The 25,829-nt window shown below is 38.8% G+C and overlaps 1 protein-coding gene across 1 annotated transcript in view; it reads right to left on the reverse strand.

Annotated features, from left to right (window-relative positions):
• The window catches only part of MBOAT2 (membrane bound O-acyltransferase domain containing 2), a 143,283-nt gene that overhangs the window by 63,599 nt on the left and 53,855 nt on the right, over nucleotides 1–25,829 (reverse strand). The window contains exon 3 of the mRNA XM_004609371.2: nucleotides 22,738–22,815. Coding sequence (XP_004609428.1) covers nucleotides 22,738–22,815 — 78 coding nt within the window. The remainder of the gene's footprint in view (nucleotides 1–22,737; nucleotides 22,816–25,829) is intronic.

Here is a 25,829-nt window from a genome sequence, read left to right on the forward strand (position 1 = left end):
TATGGCAGAGTCTTGGAGCAGCTTACAAAGAATTATCCACCCAAATGAATGCAGATCCCTAACTAAAGCATCTACTGAAACCAGGATTCTGGGAAAATATCTGGCAAAAAGTCTCAATCACCCCTACTGATCCCCAAGTCAATCCCCAAGACCCTTGGGGTCTCTCTCAACCAGAAGGTCAGGAGGCTTTCTCGGTTCAGGGACTGCATTCCTCTCCCCACCTTCGGAGTTCCATCATTCACCTTTCTGCTAACACCCGTCAGGGTGAAAAGACCATAGGTGGAAAGGGAAAAAAGAAAACAGAAACAATCCTATGAATCCTGTCAAGTTCTTGAAGGTAAGGGCAGTAAGAAAGACTACGTAGACGACCCATTTCCAAGGTCTGTATTTTAGCTCACAAGCTGTGGCAACAAAAAAAGGAGGTCAGCCCAGCGGAGAAAACTGAGTTGCTAGGGGCCTCTCTGTAGCTGTGACTGGGAGAAGAGGGTGTGCTCCAGCGACCTACTGGGTGTAGGTTTAAGAAGATGGTCGGTTTGTGAGCAGAATCCCTTCTGCTGTGTTCAAACACACACTCCAGTGTCATGATACTGGTTGGCATTGTTCTGCAGGACAGGGCTACATGAGGCCCAGTCCCTGTCCTCTCCAGTTCCAAGGACAGCATGAATGATCAATAGCCCTCACCCAGCAGCTACCAAGTTCTCCATATAATGAAACTCACTGACTCAGCCATGCAGGCATCTCACACCTTATATCCTTGAAATCAACAATCCTCAGCAACTGAAAGCATGCAATTCTTCACAAGGGTGAACACAGTAATGGTGCATCTCACAATGAAGGGCAGAACCTTGTATTTAAAGAAGTCGTTTAATAGTCATCCAATCTTCACTACATATTATTAGCTCATTTTTAAAATGAAGAAACTGAGAGTAGAACGACTAGGTAACTTGGGCAATGTGAAAAAACTCCCTCGCAGGGAAGAAGCAAAGAAGGCAGCATGGCTCTGAGGTCAGAATTGTAACCCCAGAGTCACCGTGCCAGGGAAAAAACTGGTAGAGTAAAACAAAAGAGATTAAGTCCAGAGGGTGGACAAAGTTCAGGAGACTAACTTTATCTGGGAGGGGAGAAGAGAAAATCATAGATAAAGAGAGCTCTCTGTGAGACCAGCAGGAATTCATCCTGCAAACAAAGACACAAAATGTAAAATGAAAGCGAGAGACAGGCCCATTATGGCTGGGCCTGTCCCTCTTGAGGCGCACATGTTGTGACTAAGGGAAAGGAAGGCAGGGCAAAGGCACAAAATGCAGCCAAGGGAGCAATATGGAGTCAGGTGCGAAAGACTCATGGAAAGTCAGCATTTTCAAAGACCATTTGGGCAGGAAAGCCGGCTGGCAGACTAATGTGAAAGTCTAGGTAAGAGACACTGAGCTACAGAGAGAAGGTTGGAGATACAGAATACAGAAACTTGAGATAGCAGAGGGGAAATAACAGCTGCTAATTGTAGTCACATTTAACAAGGGCTTATTATACACACCTGGCACCACTTTAATCATCTTTTAAATGTCTCATTCTCAAAACAACTAGAAAGAACAATGAAGCAAAGACAGTCCTTAGTGATGGCTAGATGTGAAATGAGAGAGTGTTTCAGTGAACTGCCTTGGATACTTAGAAGAATGACAAAAGATGGCACAGGCACAGCAGAGCGTGGAGACACGGGACGGGTTGGACTACAGACACAGAGTCTGGATGGAAACAGGCAGGAGGAAGGGAGAGGCTACAGGCTCCAGCGCCAAAGAAGACCCGCACAAGGTGACCCACTCCCTTCCAGGACGCCTCTGCCCTCCTCTTTTTCTTGCATCACATTACTTTTACACTTCTCCTGCCTCCTCAATGATTACCTCCAAGGATTAATCACTGTCTTTATCTTGGAACCTGAATTATGGTACCCTATCAATTAACAGTATTATAAATCATGGTGACTAAAATTTTACTTCAAAAAAGAACTTGCACCATAAGTTGGTTTTTTTTTTACCCTGATAAGTGTGGGAAGATAGAGATCAGTGAATAGGTGTGAAGTGGCAAAGATTTAGACTAATCTTAGAAAAGAATGGAAATGGGAACTTAAAATACAAATTAAACATTTTTTTTCTAGGAAGCTGAAAACCACTGAAGTAACCAAAACCTTGAATCTGCAGAAGCCGCCACCTGTGTGGATGCCTGCCCAACGCTGGGCTGCCTGACGACAACGGAGAGCTCTGTGCGTCCAAGGCTGAACACGTGTCTGGAGGTGTGTGTGTAACAAAAAGCAGAGGGGGCAAGAAGTGAGGGGTTAGAAAGGCAGAGATGAGTTCAGCAAGAAGGCCAGGAAGACTGAGCTTGCTTGAACTGGGAAGGTGAACCGGGAACCTGCAGCAGTATCTCGGGCCTCAAGGTTTGTCTTCATCATTCTATTGCACTAATCAGAGATGGATCCAGTACGCACCAAGAGAGCAGTGATTATAAAGGCTGTGATCTTACTGCTTCCAAAACTGTGAATTTCAGAGGTTAGAGCAGCACCAAACATGGATGGAGGACAAGGGCACAAATATAAAGAGCCACATCAAAGAGCTCGGATGACTTGATCAAAAAGGCTGAGTGAGCTGACCATACAGCTGCCTACCACCACATGAAAGAATTCTACAACAGCTGTTCTCAAATTTTTTGGTCTCAGGATTCTTTACCATCTGCAAAACTGAAGTATAACCCACATAAACACAACCCTTGCTATATACTGTACTAGAATAAAGGTAAACATTAATTTTAAAATTGCTCATTTGATCAAGTTATAACTAATAGCAAATAATAAAGCTATTGCATGCCAATTTACAGATTTTGAAAAATAAGAGCAATTTCTTTTCTTTTTTTTTTTTTGCTTTTTGGGTCACACCTGGCAATGTACAGGGGTTACTCCTGGCTCTGCACTCAGGAATTACCCCTGGCCGTGCTCAGGGGACCATATGGGATGCTGGTATTTGAACCCGGGTTGGCCGCGTGCAAGGCAAATGCCCTACCCGCTGTGCTATCTCTCCAGCCCCCAAAATAGAGCAATTTCTAAAACAAACAAAAAAACCAAAAACATGAGAAGTGGCAGTTTTGCAAACTTCTCTAATATCTGGCTGAATTTTCAACTGTTTCTTCTTCAAAAGCACACATCACAGAAGCTCCAGTAAGCTCCGTGGTATAGACTTTGGAGAATAAAAGTGGAACTGTGTCTAATTAAGAAATGGATTTGACCTTTCTACCTCCTAAAAGGTCCTCAACAAGAACTCCCAGAATTCTGGATCACACTTTGTACTATATAGAGAGTAGGTGACAGGCATTTGGTGGATCCAAGAACAGAACAGTTAAAAGCCCTGTAACTTTGAAGAGTAGTCACAGAAAAGAAGCAGAGGTAAGACAATAGATCTTTCATCCAATATCATGGTAGACACAAAAGTTCAGCCAGTTTTTAAAGGAAATAAGATAACAGAAAATTAAATCAGGTACCAAATGGACACCTTTGTTGTTTGGCTTGGTGGTGATGAAAGAGTGTAACATATCAAAATGACTCAAATTCTAACATACCTCCATAATATATGGATGAGAATTACAGTCATAGAAAATATTAATAATCAAGGTTGGAAGCTTGCTACACATGGGGGTGGGCGGGGAGGGCAGTTAGGATAGAGAAGGGACCACTTGGACAATAATAGTTGGAAAAGATCATTCTGGACAAGAACTGAGAGCTGGAAATAGGGAAATGGATATACATAACCTTTCAGTACTTTATTGCAAACCATAATGCCTAAAAGGAAAGAGAGAGAATGAGCGAGAGAGTGTGAGAGAGAGAGAGAAGAAAAGTGATATAGAGGCAGGCTGGGGGCTGGGGAGGGTGGAGGGAAATTGGGGATATTGGTTGTGGGATATGTACACTGATGAAGGGATGTGCATCTTATGGTGATTCAATAAAAAAAAAGAGAAAATACTATTAATTAAAAAATAACTTCTTTTTATATATAAGAATCTATTTAGGAGAGAAGAAATAATCAGGGATTCTTTTATATTTAATATAAAATTATATTGTATAAATATATACATTAAGATAAATTAAGACATTAACCCAAGAATTAGAACTAAGACCTTTAGATTCCCAATTCGGTGTTCAAATTAAGATGACTATATATTATCTGCACACATACCAATTAAGAATGGAAGAAATGAACCACTGATGATAAAGTTGTGGATAGAGAAAGTTTGGTATATGTGCACAATGAACCACTATTCGGCTATAAGAAAAGATGAAATCTTGCCTTTGTCTGAAATGCAATGAAATTAGAGGGAGTCACGTTGACTGAAATAACATGTAGCAGAAGGACAAATACTTCTTTGTCTATGGATGATCTCACTTACATGTGGTACATAAAGACACAAAGCAAGAGAACAGGAGTATCTAAAAACAATGCACCCTTGGGCTTTGACCTCAGTTCTGTAGTCAAAAGTGATGAGGAGAGGGTCAAGGGAGAGGAAGAAAAGGCAGACTAGAAGGGACATCTGGCCAGTGGCAGAGGGTATTGGGCACTCTGGTTGATGGTGGAGGTGCGGTAACTTTGTACAGCTAAAGCATAAACACTAATACTATTGTAACCATGTTATCTCAACTACAATAGAAATAATTTAAGTTGTCCATTGACCTTTAGAGAACTCTCTTTCTTAACTTTAACTTTCATCTCTTTTGCTCGATATTATTTTCAGCTCTTTGTTTTCTAAACATTTTAAAGTGATAGTGTCCAAAGCAAAAATTCCTTGCATATTAAAAACAGCTCTCTAATTATAGAGTTTTAAAGGAACCAACTGGAATTCTAATTCCATTATCAGTTCCACATAAGATTGGGCAGGATAACACCCAGTTGTGCTCAGTTTTACTTCCAGTGGTGCTTGGGGCACCCTATGTATGCAGTGCTGTGGAGTGAACCAGAGTCAGCTGTGCAAGCTAAGCATTTAACCACTATATTATATCTCTGGCCCCACAAGATTTTTCTTTTGTTGGGGGTGGGGGAGATGGACAGTGAGCAGTGCTCAGGGTTTTCTCTTGGTTCCACACTCAGGAATCACTCTTGGCAGGTTTGGAGGAATTTATGGGGTGCCAGGGACGAAACCCCGGTAGGCTATAAGCAAGGTAAGTACCCTACCCTCTGTACTATTTCTCCAGCCCCATAAGATTACTTTTCTAAGTGAAAAGCAAACTGCACAGCTTATCCTGATTCGATCTATTACCTTTGTCTCAAAGTAAGTCATGCTAAGGCACTTTTCTTGTAGGTTCATTTCTAGGCAAGAAAAGGATAGGAATTTGTTCTAAGTTCTGGGTGCTTCATTAGGTTTAGCAAAAGCTCAGTTTACAGTATGAGACATAGATGCCTACCTCATTTGCTGTAATATCCTTGCACAAAAATGCTGGGCAGTTTTCCAGGTCATTACTTATTTTCTTCATTACTCTCTGCCCCATCTTTTCATCCTGTGCTAATATGGTTTATTTAATAAACTAACTTTTAACACAGAGGAAGAGGTCAGTATTCTTTCCTACACATACTAAATATCAAACTTACCTATAGTGTTTTATAAATGTCTAGCAATCTTAAGTACATATATTTTAGAAGAAAAATACCTAAGAGCATATTTGGAAGAAGATAAAATAAATCAAATAGCCATCACAATACAATGTCTCAATGTGGCTTGTTATTCTTCCGAAAATAAATCAGTGTTTATGCTTAAGTCTTATAAACAAGTGAAAGAAGTCTGTTTAGTTCAGCTTTATAAAATAAATTTTATCAATAAATAAAATATATTTGAAAATTTATAAATAAGCAATATAGCAATACAAATTTCAGAATCCACCACTAAAGTTGTAAGATTTGTGACCAACTCAAATGAATTCCCTTTTTGGAATTCCAGTGTCTTCACTTGTATGGTAGACAGACCTACCTGCTCTTACTGAAGACTGTCAGCACAGTGAAATAAAATGTTTTTGTAAAAGGCACTTAAACAATGATTGACATATAGAAGTCATTCTACTCAATTCCAAAGTCAAGTTCAAAGACACACCCTACTTAATTAACAAAATAAAAGCAAAAGTTGCACATATCAAGTCTGCATATTTACAGAGATAGCAGATTCATCACTTAATAAGCCCTAATTTTCCATGACAATTTCCTTCTTACCCTCAAGTAAAAAAAAGAAAAAAGAAATGCACACACAAGCTTTCTTTCCTCATAGAACTTTAACACACACTTCAAGGAAATGACAGCGTGTTAGTAGGACATAGCTGAAACATTTGGTTCAACATTCTAACAAAGAACTATCTAGGTTTGTCATTCTCCTTTCAACATTCTGGCAATGTTTAGGATCTTAAAGAGGTCAATTTAACTTCTAAAAGCACCCTAAATGGTATCAAAAAAATATGAGTCCTTGTACTCTGCCAATGAGAAGTGTTTTTATTTTATGTTACAGCCATTTGGTTATTTTTAAGTTGTTATCTTTAAAACAAAAAGATGTATCATTTAACTCAGAAGCACCCAAACTTATTTAGACTACTTCTGGCTTTTCAGTAAAAACCTCAGCAGCCCTTTGGAAATCTATCTTCTCTAAGTAGACAAAGAGAAAGACCCCAATATTGTGCAAAGGCTAATCCATCTGGATCATTGCAGCACCCCCTCTCAATGACTTTGAGAAACACTGATCTAACTGGTTTTATTAAAACTAAAAACATTTAATATATACATTTAAAACTCCGTTTTATTTTCTACAGTAATTTGAAGTATTAGCTATCACCTATCAGTAGCTGGTATTTTGCACAGACCCTACCTGATAGAACCCCATGAACTGAGTAATCCATGCAAATTTATATTCAAGTTAACACATTCACACATAATGTGTTCATGCCATTGTTTACTAAATGGCTTGTCTTTTTATGAGGTTAAAATATAACCCAAAGTTAATACCACTGTTTACTAAAGGATGTACATTAGTGTTATTAGCTTCCTACATTAATACAACTCCCCTATTTCATAATAATCTTTAATCCAAGAAACTATGGGGCCAGAGAGATTAGGCAAAACTTAAGGGGCTTGCCTTACATATAGCTGGCCTGGTTCAATCCCTCATATTGTCCCCTGAGCACCACCAGGAGTGATCCTTGTGCACAGAGCAAGAAGTAGCCAGGCTTTAATAAAAGCCTCCATTACTTGCCCAAGGATTACATAACAGAAACCTCAATAGAGATATGATTTAGATCTGGACACAGTAGGATTCAAAAACCTTGGGACCCTCTGCTCCTAAAGACTATGATCCGAGAGGTCTTCTAACCCATTTTGGCACCAGAGCAGCTTCTTACAGAAATGCATCTAGACTGTGAACTGAACTAAAATATCAGAAATCCAAAACTCATAGAGCTCATAGAGCTCATAGAGTCTTCATTCTCAGCAATGAAAACAAATTATTAAATAATGCCTTCTCAGCAGGCCTGATTGTTGGGGGGAAATTCCAAACAATAATAATGAGTTCTCTATTGAAATACTGAATGTATTCAAAGTATAGAGAGAATAAAGTGAAGATCATTAGCTACTTAGGTGGGGGGTGGGTGGGAGGGGGATATATTTGGGTTCTTGGTGGTGGAACATGTGCACTGGTGAAGGGATGGGGGTTCAATCATTATATGACTGAGACTTAAACCTGAGAAAAAAGTTTGAAATTAAAACAAACAAATTATTTTAACAGGCTAAGCAAAAATAAATAAAATGTTTTATAAATTTAAAAAAAAAAAACCTCCAAAAACTACTACACTGATTTAACAAAATCAAAGAACTAATGCCATGCTGCTGAATGCAGGATTTGGTGGAATAGTGCTATGCCCTAAAGGTCTTCAGAAATCCAACAGAACCTGGACTTTCAACTACCTATTCTCGAGCAAAGTTTTTCCATCCAATGGGAATTAATAATATGTAAAATATCTAGATTCTGACTAATATCTCAGAAGGCCACCACATTCTCTGTACAAAGATATCTGTACCTTTGCTCTATGAAAAAACAAGAATAAACCCTGATTTTGTTTGGGACCCTGTAAGCTCCCATTATCTCTCCTTTATACATTCAGGGAATTTTTCTGTAATGTCACCTTCTCATAGTCATGATGCTCAATACTTAGAAGTAATATAGTTCACTGGTAAGGGCATGAGCTTTGGCTGCAGACACACCTGAGACCTTTCACTCACTAACCCCTAGGCTCTCTGTGATACAGGTCTACCACACCTACATCCAAGAGCTCTTGCTAGGATTTAGAAACAACTCAATTGATTTACACAATGACTGACACACAATAATTACTGAAACACTATTATATTGATAAGATAACATAAAAAGTCAATTTTAGAATTACTCATAGGTTTTCAACTTTTAGCAGAGGAGTAACTACAAGGACTGTTCTTTTACTCCAAACCAGTTAAAGGCCTTCAAATGGGGTTCATAGAGTGTGTACATGAAAAGAAATCTTAAGAGTCCAGTTTCCTTCCTGCCACAATTGTTCTCTCTCATGTGATAATGGAACTGTCTTCAGTGAAGCTAATATTTTCCTCCAGAGATGATGCTGAGCCACTAACCACTGTGTCATAATGACACTTTTTTTAAAATTTAATTGTAGTGAGATACATAGTTACAAAGTTGTTAACCATTGGGTTTCAGTCACACAATGTTCCAAAACCCAGCTCTTCACCAGTATACATTTCCTATCAACAATGTCCTCAGTTTCCCTCCCACCACCCCACCCCAGCCTGTCTCGATGGCAGGTACCCCCCCCCGCCTCTCTCTCTCTCTCTCCTCCCTTTCTCTCCTCTCCCTTTCTCTCTCCTCTCTCTCTCCTCTCCCGCTTTCTCTCCTCTCGCTCTCTCTCTCTCTCTATCTCTCTGCCCTCCCTCCCCCCTCCCGCCTCCTCCTCTTACTCCTCCTCCTCCTTCTTCTTGAAATTATGGTTTAAAATACAGATACTTTATCATATACACCCTTTGACCTCCTTTCAGCATTCAGTTCTAGTCCAGAGTGATCACCGAAGACTAAAGACACATTTTTTAAGTGACTTCAGACTTCTGCCTGTCAGGCCACATACACAAGATCACCACTCATTTCCGGTAGAGTAAAAACAGTTTTTAACTACATTTTTTATCTAGAATTTCATATTGAAGAAGTCTAGTTAGTACTGGCTGATAGCAAGTAAAAACTGACCCCTACATTCTCTGCAGGGGTCCTGGTAAATGGAGATAAAGGCCAACCAGCTAATAAGACTCAAGACCTCTTCCTTCCCTAATACTGCCCCCAGGGAACCTACAGGGGAAAAGGAAGTAGGAAAGGAGGCAAGAGATGTGAAAGAAGCACGCCATTCAAGGCTAACACATGAATGACTGCAATCTATTCATAAGTATTAATCCTAAAAACAAGTGAAGAAATAATTAAAAAGCACACCATGAACACAACAGAATATAGACTCATTTACTGAACTTCAATCATCTTTATGTTCAGAGATTTTAAAATGAATGAAATATCCTTGTAGTAGATCCTATCTAGGTCACTGTCACTGTCATCCTGGTGCTCAACAATTCGCTTGATCAGGCACAAGTAACGTCTCCATTGTGAGACTTGTTACTGTTTTTGGCATATCAAATACACCACAGGTAGCTTGCCAGACTCTGCCATGAAGGCAAGATACTCTTGGTAGCTTGCTGGGCTTCTCTGAGAGGGGCAGAGGAATCGAACCCGGGTCACCCGTGTGCAAGGCAAATGCCCTACCCACTGTGCTATCGCTCCAGCACCCTATCTAGGTAAAAGAAAAAAAATGAATTTACCCCAGTGCACAGTAGTAAATATTATCATCTTAACCTTGTAACAAATTTTTATATAACATCAGAAAAAGAAAAATACATAGCAAAATACTGTGTAAGTTAAGAATGACTTCTGAAAGCATTTCATCTAAATTTGAACACTCTTTTTGGCAGTATACTTCTTTCTACAGAAAAAAACATACCCAGAAGCCCACAGTATGGAACAAGTGAACACTTGCTCCTTGGCTGAATCTTCAGTATATCCAACTTAGACCCAAAAAGGAAAATAACTTGCCCATGGTCCCAGAAGCAAGGAAAAAATTAGCAGAACTTGAACTCAGACCCAAACATTTCATTTACAAATTTTTTCCTTTCTTTTTTAATTTTTTAAAATTTTGCTTTATTTTGTTTTTTTGGGTCACAATCAGCAATGCTCAGGGGTTGTTCCTGGCTCTGCACTCAGGAATTACTCCTGGTGGTGCTTGGGGAACCATATGGGATGACGGGGATTGAATCCAGGTCACCCGGTCCACGTGCAAGGCAAACGCCCTACCTGCTGTACTATTGCTCCGACCCCTCCTTTCTTTTTTCAAAAAATACTTTTATTATAACTCCGTGATTTACCAAGTTGTTCATAATACAGTTGTTTCAGGAATTACATGTTCCAACACCAATCCCACTACTAGTGTGACCTTCTCTCCACCAGTGTCCCCAGTTCCCATCTGCAACCCCAGCCTGCCACCTTGAAGGCACAATCAAATTTACTTCATATTGTGTGTCCTAACACAAAGGCAAATGGAATTCTCAAATCTTAGATCCATAAGAGTCAACTGGTGGTCATTGTTCTATCTCACAATGTTACTTAAGTCATGAAGCATCTCTAGTGCTGGTCAGTGCAAGCTGAGCCTTCTGTGTTATTCTCAGGCTCACAGAGCTTAGTGGTTCTCTATGGAACTTTCCCATCAGATTTGCTGTGATCCTACTGGATTGACAGTACTATGGCGGTTTAAGGTGACGTATAGCTGCCTATGCAGTCATGCATCCACGAGCTTTTAGATCTGGGACATTCTGGTGGCTTGGCAGTTTGATGAGGGTCAGTTGTGGAGCTGGGCCATTTCTAAGTTAGGGGTGTTAGGTGTGGCTGTGGGCTGCTAGGCCTTCAGTCAGAAAGGGGAATATGTCTACTCCCATTCCGAGAAGGTCCCAGAGTTCTCAGTCTGGACCAGTCTATGTGGCAAAAATCAGCATTATCATGTTCTCTTGGAGCTGTCAGTCTGGGCTGCTTATCTGTCGGCAGACGGCAGGTATGGGCAGGGGGTGCTGAGTTTTCTAGGGGCGCAGGTGGGGAGGATTCAGCCCACCACCATTCCAAGGATACCCCAGAGTTTTCAGTCTGTAGACTGGACCCTTGGTCTCACCTGGAAATATTCACCTATTCCTCATTCTTTTGAGATTAGATGTGAAACTGGGCCATTTCTAAGTTGTAGGCAGGAAGGGGTCTCTGTCCATCCCCCATTCTGAGAAGCTTCAGCAGGAACCAGTCTACAGACCCAAACCATGTTTATCCAATAAACCAAATCACCAAGATCATACAGGGGTTGTTGGGAGTTTTAACTTGATCTTTACTCATGCCCCTGCATGCCACTTAATGCCATTTAATGTCATCATCAATAAAAGAGAATTGAGGAAAAATGATTTCATTATTTTCCAATGTATTAAATATGCTTTATCATAGCTATTTAGCCTCAAATATTAGTACTGCTGGTACTGTTTCCAACGAGGTTTTTCCACTGAACACATAGTTAATGGCACTTAAACAGTTGAGACTACCTACTTTTCAACTAGCTTCAGTATCCTCCTTCCAGTTCTATCAGAATAACCTCCTTTCCTAAGAGTGATTACAGTAATTGGGGGTTTCATGATGAGAAGCATGTGGAAAAAATATGTCATTTTATTTATCAGCAGAACCCAGCACCGGTGTAACAAATACTTGTCACATGATTGATTTTTATTTGGTGTCTCCAACTCAAAGGTGTATTTCAAAGGGTAAGGATTGACCACATCTCTCTTAACTTTGAGTTATGCAAAACTGTGACACATAATGGGTGTATGCTAAAACTGGTGGGTATTGAGTCATACACTGGCAGATTTAAAATAATTTCCCTATAGCTCTTACAAATTAATCCCACACAGGGCTTGAAAACTCATTAGACAAATGCAATATACATATATATATATATATGTTTACAAACATATACACATCTTTTACATTTATCCTTTAGTGTTTTGTTGAAAATTACTTGTTATGGGGCTGGAGGAATGCAAAGGGGAATGAGTATATGCTTTTCATTCTGGAGACCTGGGTTTGATCCCCTGCACCCCATGGTTCTTCATACCATCAGGAGTAACCTCCAAACACAGAGCCACGGGTAGTCCTCGATACAAAACAACAACAAAGGCGAAAAAATTACTTGCCAAATTGCAAATATTTCAGTTTAACTTCTTATGCTAATAAGTTTTCACTCTTCCCATTTTAACCATACCAGATTTCTGTTGTTCATGTGAAATTGACAGCAATTTTTGTATGCTGAATTCCCAAATTCTGAAGCTATTCTTTACAACAACAACAAAAGGTTCCTAAAGAAATGTTAAAAAACAAAATGATATGTGGAGTGCTTAGGTTTTAATATATATTCATTAAGCTCATCAGATGATCACAGAATCCAGCTTCAATGATGCAATCTTCAAGTAAAACGCATTCCCAATTCCAGGTAGTATACCTGAAATACATTTCCCCTCTTCTGTGTATGTGAGAAAGGCTCCCTCTATACACCCAATCATTCCACTTTCCCTGGGTACAGAGATCCAGTCACAGCTCAGCAGATGGCCTAGGTTAGAGAGTTAGGGCTGAGTGTTTTCACAAAGTTATTATAGTGGCATTCACAAAATTGACATAGGGCAGAAGTGGACCATTCCTGAAGTCCTAAAGGAGCTGTCATGAAAGATTGTAATGACTGTAATGCAAGATTCTAAGGATGCCAAAGACAAATGGCTGTAATACAGGATCTTGGGGTGCTCTACAAAAAAGAGTTGCTGTCATAGAAGGTTCCTGTTACTTTCCACTTAATCAATAGGACCCTTAGCAGGAACCTACAATCTCCTAGACATTGTTCTATACCCAGAAAACAAAAATAGGCCAGCATGATTCACACAACTTGCAGTACACTGAGAGCAGAACATTCAAATTTCTCTTTAATACGCTGGTAATGAAAATTAGATTTTCAGAAGATAAGAAATACAATTACATGATAATGTCTAGCAAGTGCAAGGCTAAAGCACCAAGCCATACATACTAACAGTATGTCTTTAGACAAGGCTAAAGCACCAAGCCATACTAACAGTATGTATAAGCCATAGTATATAAGTATATAAAGTATATAAAGACATACTGTTAGTATGGCTTGGTGCTTTAGCCTTGTACTTGCTAGACATTATTATGTAATTCTGTTAATGACACAAGTCCCTGCATCTTTCCAGAGCTCATGCATGACCCCTAGGGAAGCAGTAGGTTCACATAAGGTGGAAAAGATTAAGTACCAAGCATCCCCACCAATAGTCTTGGTTTTGTGGTTTTGTTGTTGTTATTGTTTTGTTTGGGGACCACACCCAGTGATGCTCGGGGCTTACTTCTGGTTCTGCACTCAAGAATCACTCCTGGCAGGCCCACGGAACCTTATGGAATGACAAGGATGAAACCCGGGTGGTCACATGTAAGGCTAGTGCCCTACCCACTGTGCTATCTCTTCGGCCTGCATCAATAATCTACACACACACACACACACACACACGCACACACACACACGCACACACACACGCGCACACACACACACACACACACACACACTTCAAGACTAAGACAGAAGTGCAATCACTTTCTCATGCTACCTCTCAAGTAAGAATCATCTCTGTCAGCTAATTTCTTTCACTGGAATAGTTTTCCATTTCACAAAGAAATATAAAAAGAGAAAATTTTGACAGTATGAAGGATTTCAGTCATATTAAATCAAATTAAACACCATGTTTTTCAGGTAAGAATAAAATATAAGCCTCAAAGTAGAACAGATTAAAGTTCAACTCAGTCTTCCAGCTATGCGCCTTCAAACACAGAATGACTCAAGAATTCTGATTTGTTTACCAAATCATGAGAGCACACCCCAGCTCAAGCAAACAGCGCCCAGCACCAGCTTGGCATGGTCAGCTCCCTCCTCCTCCCACGTGTGTTGGTGAGAGACAATAGCATACTGGATACCCAAAGAGAAGAATGAATGAACTTAGTCATAAAAGGGCAAGTCAACTTGGAAATCGCAAAACTTCTCAATTTTACTTTGGAAGAAAAAAAAGTCCATAAATATCTCATATTCTGTGGCTCCAGCAGCTTCAATAGTTGCTTGTCCGAAGTGACAGAAAAGAACTAAAATGTAATTTGGTGCTGTCTCTACAGCACAGAAACCAGCATCACCTAAGCAGCTATTTAAATGTCAATGATGGCAAATACAGCACCTCACAAACCACTCAACATAACTGAGATTGTTCTCTCTCAGGTCAAAATGTGCCTTCTCTTTGAACTCGGGCACCAACTCCTCAAAAAAAAGCATATAATCTCTCTCTCTTTCCTTCCCTCATCCCTCCCTCTCTCTCTCTCTCTCTCTCTCTCTCTCAATACACATGACTGTTGTTCATGACTGGATTTCACTCATACAATGTTCCAACATCCATTCCTTTAATGGTGTACATTTCCAACCACCAATGTCCCCAGTTTCCATCCCACTACCTCCCCTGCCCTTCCACCACGTACAGTGTGCATCTATGGCAGGCACTTTTGCTCTGTCTCTCTGTCTCTGTTACTGTCTCTGTCTCTCTCTCTCCCCTTCCCTCTCCCCCTCCCTCCTTTGCTCTTTCCCTTTGGGCATTACGGTTTGCAATACAGGTACTGAAAAGTTAATCACTATTATAGTGATCCCTCTTTATCCTAACTGCACTCCCACCCCATACCCCCAAACTTGTGGCAAGTTTCCAACGGTGGACCAGTCCTCCTGGCCCTTGTTTCTACTGTCTATGGGTTATTAGTCTCATAGTATGTTTTCTTTTATATCCTACAAATGAGTGCAATCAGTCTATGTTTGTTCCTCTCCTGATTCATTTCACTCACATGAGACTCTCCATGTCCATTTATTTATAAGTAAAGTAAAGTTCATGACTTTACTTTTCCTGGTGGGTGCATGGCATTGCACTGCAGAGATGTACCATAGTTTCTATCCAGTCTTCTACTCTCAGGCACTCAGATTGTTTCCAGCGTCTGGCTAGTGTGAATAGTACAATGAAAATAGAAGTACAGGTGGCTTTTCTGCTCTGTGTTTTCGGGCCCCCAGGGTATATTCCTAGATGTGGTACTGCTGGGTCATATGGAAGCTCAATTTCTAGTTTTTTGAGGAATTCCCATATTGTTTTCCAAAAAGGCTGGACCAGTCAGCATTCCCACCATAGTGTATGAGAGTCCCTTTCTCCCTGCATCCGTGCCAGCACTGGTTGTGCTTTCTTTCTTTTTGATGTGTGTCAGTCTCTGTAATGTGAAATCATATCTCATTGCTATTTGGATTTGCATTGCCCTATAGATTAGTGATGTAGAGCATTTTTTATCATGTGCCTTTTAGCCATCTGTCTTTGTTCTTTGAGGAAGTTGCTGTTCATTTCTTCTCCTCATTTTTTGATGGGGCCAGATGTCTTTTCTTGTAAAATTCTATCAGTGCCTCATATACATTTGATATTAATCCCTTATGAGATGGGTATCGGGTAAATAATTTTTTCCATTCCATGGACTGTCTTTGCATATACTCCCTTTCAATGTTCAAATATAGCTATTATGCCTGCTCTTTAAACATCTAAGTTTCTTTCCCTTTAGGTCACTACAGGCTTTCAATGTTTCTTTGGGCATTTTATTCTTAAAACTAAACTCAGAAAAATTTTAGTTTTTATTATGTTTTTATTAATAATTATATTAATGTATTATTATATTATATTATATGCATACATATAATGTATCATATATTTTCTTACTTAGATTTATAGGTGAAACACCTATGAATAGGAAAATATACTAAAGTCCTTAAACTTTCAGAAATTATACCTTTATTTTACATTAATATTAATTTTCAACTCAGTACTTCCCTAATGGTTTACCTTTAATTAGCTCTATGAAGTAAAATATCTTGTGCCTGTCAGCATGTCTGAGCAAAATGTATCCCTGTTGTTGCACGTACCTCAGAAGAATTCCAATGGATGGATATGCCACAGTTTGTTGGCCTAGTCACCAGATACTTTCATACTCCTTCCAATTTGGGCTATTATGAATACTATTGTTATAAACATTCTCAGGCAGGGACTGCATGGACAGATACTTTAATTTTCTGCTAATGTACAATAACTAGATTACATTTTACTAAGCATAACTTTTTAGAAATAGCTCAATTGTTCCTTTAAAAAGTAGTACCATTTTATATTCCCACTAGAAATGGAGAAGAGTTCTAATTTTTCCACATTCTCACCAACACATGGTATTGTTATTCCTTGGGGATGAAAAGGAAGTGTTTCACTGTAGTTTTAAATGCATTTTCCTCAGTGACAAATGATGTTGAGTATCTTTTCATCTGCTTATTTTGTATTTGTACATGACTTTTGGATAAAATGTCTATTTAAATAGTTTGCCTATTTTTTTTCTCATGGAGTCATGATAGTTCTTAAATATTCTGAATAAAAATCCTTTGTCAGATACATGTTTTACAATTTCTTATCCTAGTCAGTAGCTTGTCTTTTTTTTTTTTTGAATGGTATCTTTTTCCAGAGAGTCTCTTGCCCACATGCCTGGCTGTCTCCCCCGGGGCCCCTCGGAGGGGATGGGCTCCAGCTTCCCTCCCAGCCCTGAGCAGAGCTCCTGGCGGCCGAAGACCCCTGGAACCTAGCCACAGCCAAGCTCAAGGCCCCTCTCCATAAATTCAGACAAGCCTCATCCATAAAGGTACCGACAGAGGAACCCAGGTGTGTGTAAGTCCATCCGGCCAACATCCAGAGACTTAAAAGCAAGCTCCCAGAAGCGCGTGGCCGCTTTGAGACCGCACAATATCTTATAACCTACTTTTCCTTCTGGGAGAAACTGGAAAGCTACTGAGAGCTTCCTGCCCACATGGGACAGCCTCGCAAGCTTCCCATGGTGTATCTATATGCCAAAACCAGTAACCAGCTGAATCTCATTCCCCTGACCCTGAAAGAGCCTCCAATGCGGCACCATTGGTAAGGCCGAGAAGAGAGAGGCTTCTAAAATCTCAGGGATAGGACAAATGTAGAGGTTACTGAGACGGCTCGAGTAACTCGATGATCAAGCGGATTTTGTGATTGTGTTCGTGATCTTTTTCCAGAGTATAAAAAAAATCCAATTTATCCATTTTCCTTTAATTCTTTGTACTTCGAATTTGTTGTTCCTTTGCCTAACATAATGTCTAAATGTTTTCTCCTGTTTTTATTTTTTAACCCATGTTATGGTTTTCATCCTAACTAATAAGTGTGTAGTTCATTCTGAGTTAATTTTTGCATGTTTTAGAATATGGGTCAAGACTGATTTGCATGTACATATCCAATGAGTATAGCATCATTTGTTGAACTGCCCAAGTGCTTATTTCAACTATGATTTGCCTATGTTTAATTTAACTGATCTATGTGTTTGTACACACTGGTAATCTATGATTAGTCTTACTTAACCTTACAAAGTTTTTTAATGAGTTAGTATAACTCCTCCAACTTTTTTTTTTAACAATCTCCAGTTTTTCAATATTTTCATTTAAAATTTGAGATTGGTTTTTAATTTCTAAAATCCTACTGAAAGTCTAAGTGGAATTATAACCATCAGGCACAAAACAATTTTGGGAAATTTGCCATTTTAATAATACTGAGTTTTTCAATATATGACTGTATACAACAATTTGTATATCCTCTTTAGATCTTTGTTTTCAGTGTAATAGCCTTATACTTCTTTTGATAAATTTATTCCTAGAAATACTTTTTGTTGCTATTATGATGGATTATTAAAATTGGGAGGGCATTCACTTCTAATATATAGGAATAAAACTGATTTTTTGCATATTGTTCTTAAGTCCCATGATTTTACTTTATGCTTTATAAATTTGAAAATAAAAATTTTTATGATTCTGATAATATGTGAAGCATCAGATTCTGTACTGTTTCACTTGTCCTTCGTAGAGCAGGCAACTATGCACATGCAAAAGGGAAAAAAAGCACTTCAACCAGCTTTTTTAGAACTACCTATATACATAGCAAGTCACTCCATGTTTTTTGACCACACCTGGCAGTGCTCAAGGTTTACTCCTGGCTCTACACTTTGGGACCACTCTGCAGGGGCTCATTTGTGGGACCAAGTATCAGACCTGGGTCATGGCGGCTGCATGCAAAGAATTGCTTTCCTAACCGTGGACTATATTCCACCTTTTTGCTAGAACAAGTTTAAATCTGTAACTTAGCAAACTTAAGCATATTGCATATTTCTTAAATGAACAAAAAGAGTGTCTATCTCCTCTCTCTCTGAAGATCTCTGTGGCAGGGGTTTGTATCATAGACTGATTGGCTCAACACAGGCCCCACCTGTGAATAAAGTGTGCCAACACATGACCAGCCTCATTTGTTTAACAGGTTGCATTCATGGCTGATTCCGTACAACAATAAAGAACAGCTCTATATCGAACAGAGCCTAAAATATTTGCTACCTGGTCCAGTCCATTGGAGAGAGTTATCAAATTCTGTTCTTGGAAATGCTGACCAAATCTAGAGAAAGTTAAAATCTCCTTATATAAATTAAGGAAAAATAATAGCTTCGCATATCACCTAATATCACCTAAGGTTCTAAATTGTTCTCCTCAAAATCTTCAAAATTAACATGAAACTACAAACTAGCAAAATAAATTCTAGAACAGATTAAATATTAATGGCAATATAACTAGATATGGATCTTAATATAAGAAGCTATAAAGATAAAGCTTATAGTAAATGAAAATGTTTCAGTTTACACACAGATTCATACCTAATGCAACAACCACACTGTGAATAAATTATAAAGTTCGTAAAGCATAAAGTAGAAAGATTCAAAGACTTTTTAAATTGCTATGTACTCAAAGAAGGTGAAAACCTTCATTTTAAAAATGTAAACCCTAGCTATTCAAAGAAATTAGCAGATATATCATCACTGTCACTGTCACTGTTATCCCGTTGCTAATCGATTTGTTTGAGCGGGCACCAGTAACGTCTCTCATTGAGAGACTTATTGTTACTGTTTTTGGCATATCCAATACGCACGGGTAGCTTGCCAGGCTCTGCCACGCGGGCTCCATACTCTCAGTAGCTTGCCGGGCTCTCAAGAGGGCCAGAGGAATCGAACATGGGTTGGCCGAGTGAAAGGCGAAAGCCCAACTGCTGTGCTATCGCTCCAGCCCAGATATATCATATAATACAAGAAAGAAACAGAACTGTGGTATATAAAGACAACTTTGGACAACAGACAGAAATGTTTTAAGTTCTTTTTAGTGTATTTAAATAAAATTTTGAAGGTTGGACCCACTAAGCAATTTCAAATTAACACAGAACCCAGTGTGAGGGAAAAAGTATATATGAATAATAATAAAAAATAAGACAAAAATACACGGGTGTAAAATGAAACTGAAGAGAGTTGAAAAAGATTAAAAAATATATTTAAAAGTTAATCATCCACTTTCTCTTACTGCAACACAAACAACTCATATGCCTAATCTGCTCCCCAAAATGCAAAAATCTAACATGTAAGTCCTACTTTAAATGTCAGCAGCATATATGTAAATAACACTGTGCTCCAGAATATTAATAAAAAAGAGTAACATAATTAACTTTATACAACGGTATGTGTTAGGCATCTCACACTCTGAGCACTAAGCTAGCCAGCTGGAAAGTTTTGCAATGTATGTATTTAACATTGTGCCATCCAGTAGAACTATCTATGCTGACAGATATGTCTCTATTTGTTTCAAGTACTAGTGACTAGCACCCAAAATGTAGTGTAATGATACATGGATTTAATTTTTTAATTTAAATTGATATTACCTTGTATAACTAATATAAAGTATATACAGATTATTCAGAGATTATCATTCCTTCTCTGAAGAAACAATTTCATTTTACTCAATATGAATCTACTGATTTTCCAATTAATAAGCATATTACTTTTGTTTATGCGTCAATGCAGGTCATATTTTCAGGAAAAAATAACCAGATTTTCCTTCTATCATTCAGATTACAAACAACCCTTTATCACATATTAAATACAGCTTCACTCTGAACCTGTCATTTGCACAAGATTTCAGAAACAGGATCAGAATGATATAAAAATTGCTTCACCTGAAATATCATCAAGACATTTTACTTCATTTAAATAAAAACATCATAATCTTGTAAGTGCTGGTTTATAAAAGGAAAAGAAAGCTAACTCAGGTGTGACCAATACCATTAGACAATGAAGAAGCAAACAGAGTGATATTTAAAGCTCATCTATTTGCCACACTTTCATGATTTCTTGCACAAGACTCTAAGTGCCACGTGCAATTCTAAATGCAGAAATATAGTGCACATGTCACCTCAGATATTATGGGACACCACGGGAAGGTTTGCTAGCAGATGTGTTAATGAAGTCTCCCCTGGGATTCACCAGGCAGGTTTGCACACATCTCTATTCTGGTCCATATCTATCCCCAGCTCCTAAAGGTGGCACGATACTTTAAAGTTAACATCCGTTTACTTCTAATTATTCACTGAGCGTTTATTATATAACAAATACATTTTAGGGTTTTATCCTACTTGAAATGTTTATTCTCTAAGCATGCTCCCATCTTCATAATTTTCTACCTCCTAAAACAATGTTCCCATCTTCTCTACCACTCTAGCCTAGAACCTGGAGTCATCTTTGACATCCTTCTTTTTACTTACACTCTCCCTGACATCACTAAGAAGTCATTCTAAATTTTCTTTCTTTCTTTTTTAATTTATTTTATTGAATCACCATGTGGAAAGATACAAAGTTCTCAGGCTTATGTCTCAGTTATACAATGCTCAAACACCCGTCCTTTCACCAGTGCCCATATTCCACCACCAAAAAAAGAAAACAAAAAACAAAAAAAACAGTATACCTCCCACCCCCACCCCCAACCCCCACCCCCTAGCCCCCCACCCCCCCTGCATAACTGATAAATTTCACTTCCTTTTCTCTTTACCTTGATTACATTCTATATTTCAACACAAAACTCACTATTGTTGTTGGAGTTTCAACACAGAACTCACTATTCTTGTTGGAGTTTATCCCCCAAGAATACAGCCCTATTGATGAGGAAACATTTGATAATTAGTTTTCCACTGATGAGAATGAAGAGATATAAAGTCTTAGGTTTAGGATTTCTGTATTTTAGTAATTAAGTCTAGGGAGATTTAAGTTGGAAATTGCATCATTTCCCTTCCTGGAGCAGCATGGAGCAAAAGCTAAGTTCACAGTCTGGAGACATGACTGCAAGCACTCGCTGGGACCCCAAATAATTTAGCTGGCTCTGGATCCTGGTCGTTCAGCAGCAAAACAGCTGTGCAAAGGCATGGTCACCAGGGTCGAATCTCAGCGGAGCTCGAGCCGGCACCAGCCCCGGCACCGGCCCCAGCCCGAGACTGCCCAAGCGTCCTGCTGTTTCAAGTTCAAAACACATTTTTTCCCCCGCGCCACCAAGTTTATATCTCTTTAAAAGTTCCATAATATGGTGGACACCACACCACTTCCTCCCGGAGGGAAGAAAAACCAAGAAGGAAGGATATTTCCCCCCTTAGCCGGCATGGGGCAAAAGCTTAGTTCACAGTCTGGAGACATGGCTGCAAGCACTCGCTGGGACCCCAAGTAATATAGCTAGCTCTGGATCCTGGTTGTTCAGCAGCAAAGCGGCTGTGCAAAGGCATGGCCATCCGGGTCGAATCTCGGCGGAGTTCGAGCCGGCACTGGCCCCGGCCCAAGACTGCCCAAGTGTCCCGCTGTTTCAAGTTCAAAACACATTTTTTCCCCCATGCCACCAAGTTCATACCTCTTTAAAAATTCCATAATATGGTGGACACCCTAAATTTTCTTATAATTTCTTTCCAATCAATTCACCACACTCTAACTTTTCACTGTAGTTGCCAATCGGCTAAGCCAGTGGTTCTTAACCAAAGGTGGTTCTGACTTCCAAGGGAAATTTTAAATAGTTGGAAACATTCATGGCTGTCACAACCTGGGGGAAGATGCTACTAGAATCAAAGGGGTGGGGATCAGGGATACTGTTAATATCCTAGGGTGCATAGAACAGTCCCACACATGAAATAATTGTCAGACCTTAGTACTGTAAATCAACAATATGACAACAAAATTTGATTTAAAACAACTATGACCAAAGAACTGCAAGGACTAAATTGTCAACAGTAATAAGATGAAGAAACCCTACATTAATAAAAGATCAGCAGGGTGGAAGAGATGGCTCAACAGGCTAAGGCACATGCTTTGCATGTCACAAGGTTCCCCCAAGCACTGCCAAGAACAACCCCTAGCACTGATAAGAATGATGCATACTAGTATCTTTATTTTATGTTTATGGCAGTTCTTCTTGAAAAAAAATCAAACTTAGAATATTTTAATGTAATTAAATTCTACTTTAATCCAATCCTATTTTAGAAAAAAAATACAACGTAATATGTGAACAAAGTGAACACTTACTTGTGCATATTCTCCACTCCTATTATGATCATGATACAGTAGGAAATTCCACTTTGTACAAGAAAATGTAAGGCATACCTATAAAAGATAAGAGAACCATTAAAATGGACATGCATTCACAAGCATCAAGTCAAAAGAATTTGTGCTAATAAATGTTTATGTACAATAGACCATTCCCAGATTTTAAAAAAAAAAAGAATCAAACCTTTAAAGCCTAAAATGCTGTGAATTCTCTAGAATCTCACACCACAAGTTCCAAGGAGCTGGAACAATAAAACAAAATCCCACAAAGCCATGCTGAAGGCTCTAGCATTCCACATCTCCTACCTACATGATCACACCAGAGGTATGTGGCCTAAGTAGTGCAGCTTTAGTAATAAGGCACAATTTTTTGAAAAGCAGTAAATGTGAAATTTCAGAATTGCTCACAAACTCAGTAGCTCCTTGCCCAAACTGATTTCTCTAATATAAATTTTGCATTCTGCCTTATCTTCTCAAGACAAAACAACTGAAAGTACTGATTATAAGAATAACTTAAGAGCCAGCAAATCCAAATATATTTCTTCGAAAATGACAATGGCTAAAATAAAATAAGTTGCCTTATATAAACCTGGACAATCCTTAACTTGCCCACAAAACATACTGGTGAGATAACACAGTATTTTCTAATGTCCTTTACAGAAATGGAAAACTTTACAAGTTACTGTATAGTTTAACTTATGATGAAAATTATTTTATCCTAGTCATTATGGAATAATAGGTACCTTCAATGTGGAAAAGTTAATTAAATTTTTACACAAATTTCCATAGATACAGTATAAAAAGTAGGTTCCAATGCAGGCCCATAGAAGAACTCTACCCCTATATAAAGTGGGTCAGCCTGCCGGGCACACTCCTCCCACCGCCCACCCAGCCTCCTAACACACACACGTATCTGCAGACACACACAAAGATAATGTTGCTCCAGAGGGCACTAAGCACAGGATCATGAGAAGCAGAAAAGCATGTATAAACCCAAACTGGAGGAAACGAAAAGCACATTTTAAAGCACAATTTTTTTAACTAATTATCCCCATTCTGTATATTGTTTGCATTAACAATTTATTAATAACTTAATGTGAAAATGCTGATGAGGATTGCAGGACACTTTCAAGGGTTTTATGAACTAAGATCAGAACTTACTAAAATACTTATTTTAAAATTTTTTGAGGACTCTGGGAAATATTTTTCCCTTCCTATGGTAAGTTTGCTTGGAAGATGATGGGTGTGAAAACTTCAGAAGCCAAGTTTTCTCACATAACAGTGCCATGGTTCATTTCATCTCCTTAAAGCGCCCTCAAATGCCCTCTCCCCTGACTGACTACAGTGTTCAAAGGATGGGTACTGCAATCTTTGGAGGATAAAGAAACATTTCAGCAGTGTACTGTTGTGTGAGCCTTTGCTATTGTGACAATATTCATGTGGTTCTGCATCCACATCAGTTTCACTGATTTCCAGGAAAAAGATATAGGTGTTTTTCTACTACATGATAGCAGTGGGGCTCTTCTTTAGATTTTCTCATTCACAGCTATGCTACATGTCCTCATTAGTAAAATGAGTATAATACAGGCACAGTAGTCCATTAAGGTTTTTCAGGATAAAGAGACAGTATGTTCAATGCTGACACACAGACAGCACCTCAACTCTACAATGATACTAGTGAAGTAAAAATTCAAGACAGATAGTATCTTCAAAGTATTATAATCTGGTAGGCCTATGAAATAGTCACTTATTAGGAAAGTGCAAATCAAAATGGCAATGACATGACAATGATATATCATCTCACACTAAAGTCACAGAGTCAGCAGAGTAGTACTGAGGGTTTCTGACTTCAGCATCTAACTCTACTCCATTACTCCATTAGCCTATCTTGTTTTCAAGAGCGTTAAATAAGTAATTAAAACTATTAAATTCTCAGTTAAAAGAAACTCATAAATTGTAGGATTTAAAAAAAAAAAAAAATTCAAGTAGGTGAAGTGATCAATTATGTTTTCAAACTGCTAACATATGTCTTCTGAAAGGGAAGTTGTCAAAACCAACTGTGGTTATGATTGCCTTTGAGCCTAAAAAAGACAAGAGTGCTACAATGCGAATCAAAAGGATTTTCCACTTTCCCAGCAACAACAATTGCAGTCATTCGACACACAGTGTAGAGGCATAAATGATCTCCTTCCCTAAGAAAGGACTATAAAAGGTTTTTAAGTAAAGAGATCATTCTCTAAAAAAAAGAGAGAAGAAAGAAAGAAAGAAAGAAAGAAAGAAAGAAAGAAAGAAAGAAAGAAAGAAAGAAAGAAAGGAAGAAAGAAAGGGGAAAGGATATAAAGAGAGATAGAGAGAAAAGGAGACGAAGAAAAAGAGAAAGAAAGAGAGAAAGAAATAAAGATAAATAGGAAGAAAGAAAGGGAGAAGAAAAAGAGTAAGAAAGAAAGAAAGAAAGAAAGAAAGAAAGAAAGAAAGAAAGAAAGAAAGAAAGAAAGAAAGAAAGAAAGAAAGAAAGAAAGAGAGAGAGAGGGAGGGAGGGAGGAAGGAAGAAAGAGAGAGAGAGAAAGAAAGAAAGAAAGAAAGAAAGAAAGAAAGAAAGAAAGAAAGAAAGAAAGAAAGAAAGAAAGAAAGAAAGAAAGAGAAGAGAAGGAAGGAAGGAAGGAAGGAAGGAAGGAAGGAAGGAAGGAAGGAAGGAAGGAAGGAAGGAAGGAAGGAAGGAAGGAAGGAAGGAAGGAAGGAAGGATGGATGAATCCTGGCTACCACAGGTAAGTGTGATATATTCAGGACTGTCATTAGAGCAGAGTTCCTCATGATACTGTGTCATAAGGAAACTAGGAAGGTTTTACAGCGAGAAAAGAGCTACTAGGAGAAAAAGTCTCTGGGGAGGGAGTACCCACTTTCACCTTGACAGTCTTCCTGTCATAAAATCCCCAGAGGAAACCCCACATTTTTACTCCTCTACTCTGCTTACACACACTCAGGGTAAATGGGGGCTCTGATATTGACCACTGAGCCTAACCTTTCCTAACCATTCATGGGAAAGGCTAACCACACCGTACACTGAATATGG

The sequence above is a fragment of the Sorex araneus genome, chromosome X (genome assembly GCF_027595985.1).
Source record: "Sorex araneus isolate mSorAra2 chromosome X, mSorAra2.pri, whole genome shotgun sequence".
Taxonomy (NCBI): Eukaryota; Metazoa; Chordata; class Mammalia; order Eulipotyphla; family Soricidae; genus Sorex; species Sorex araneus.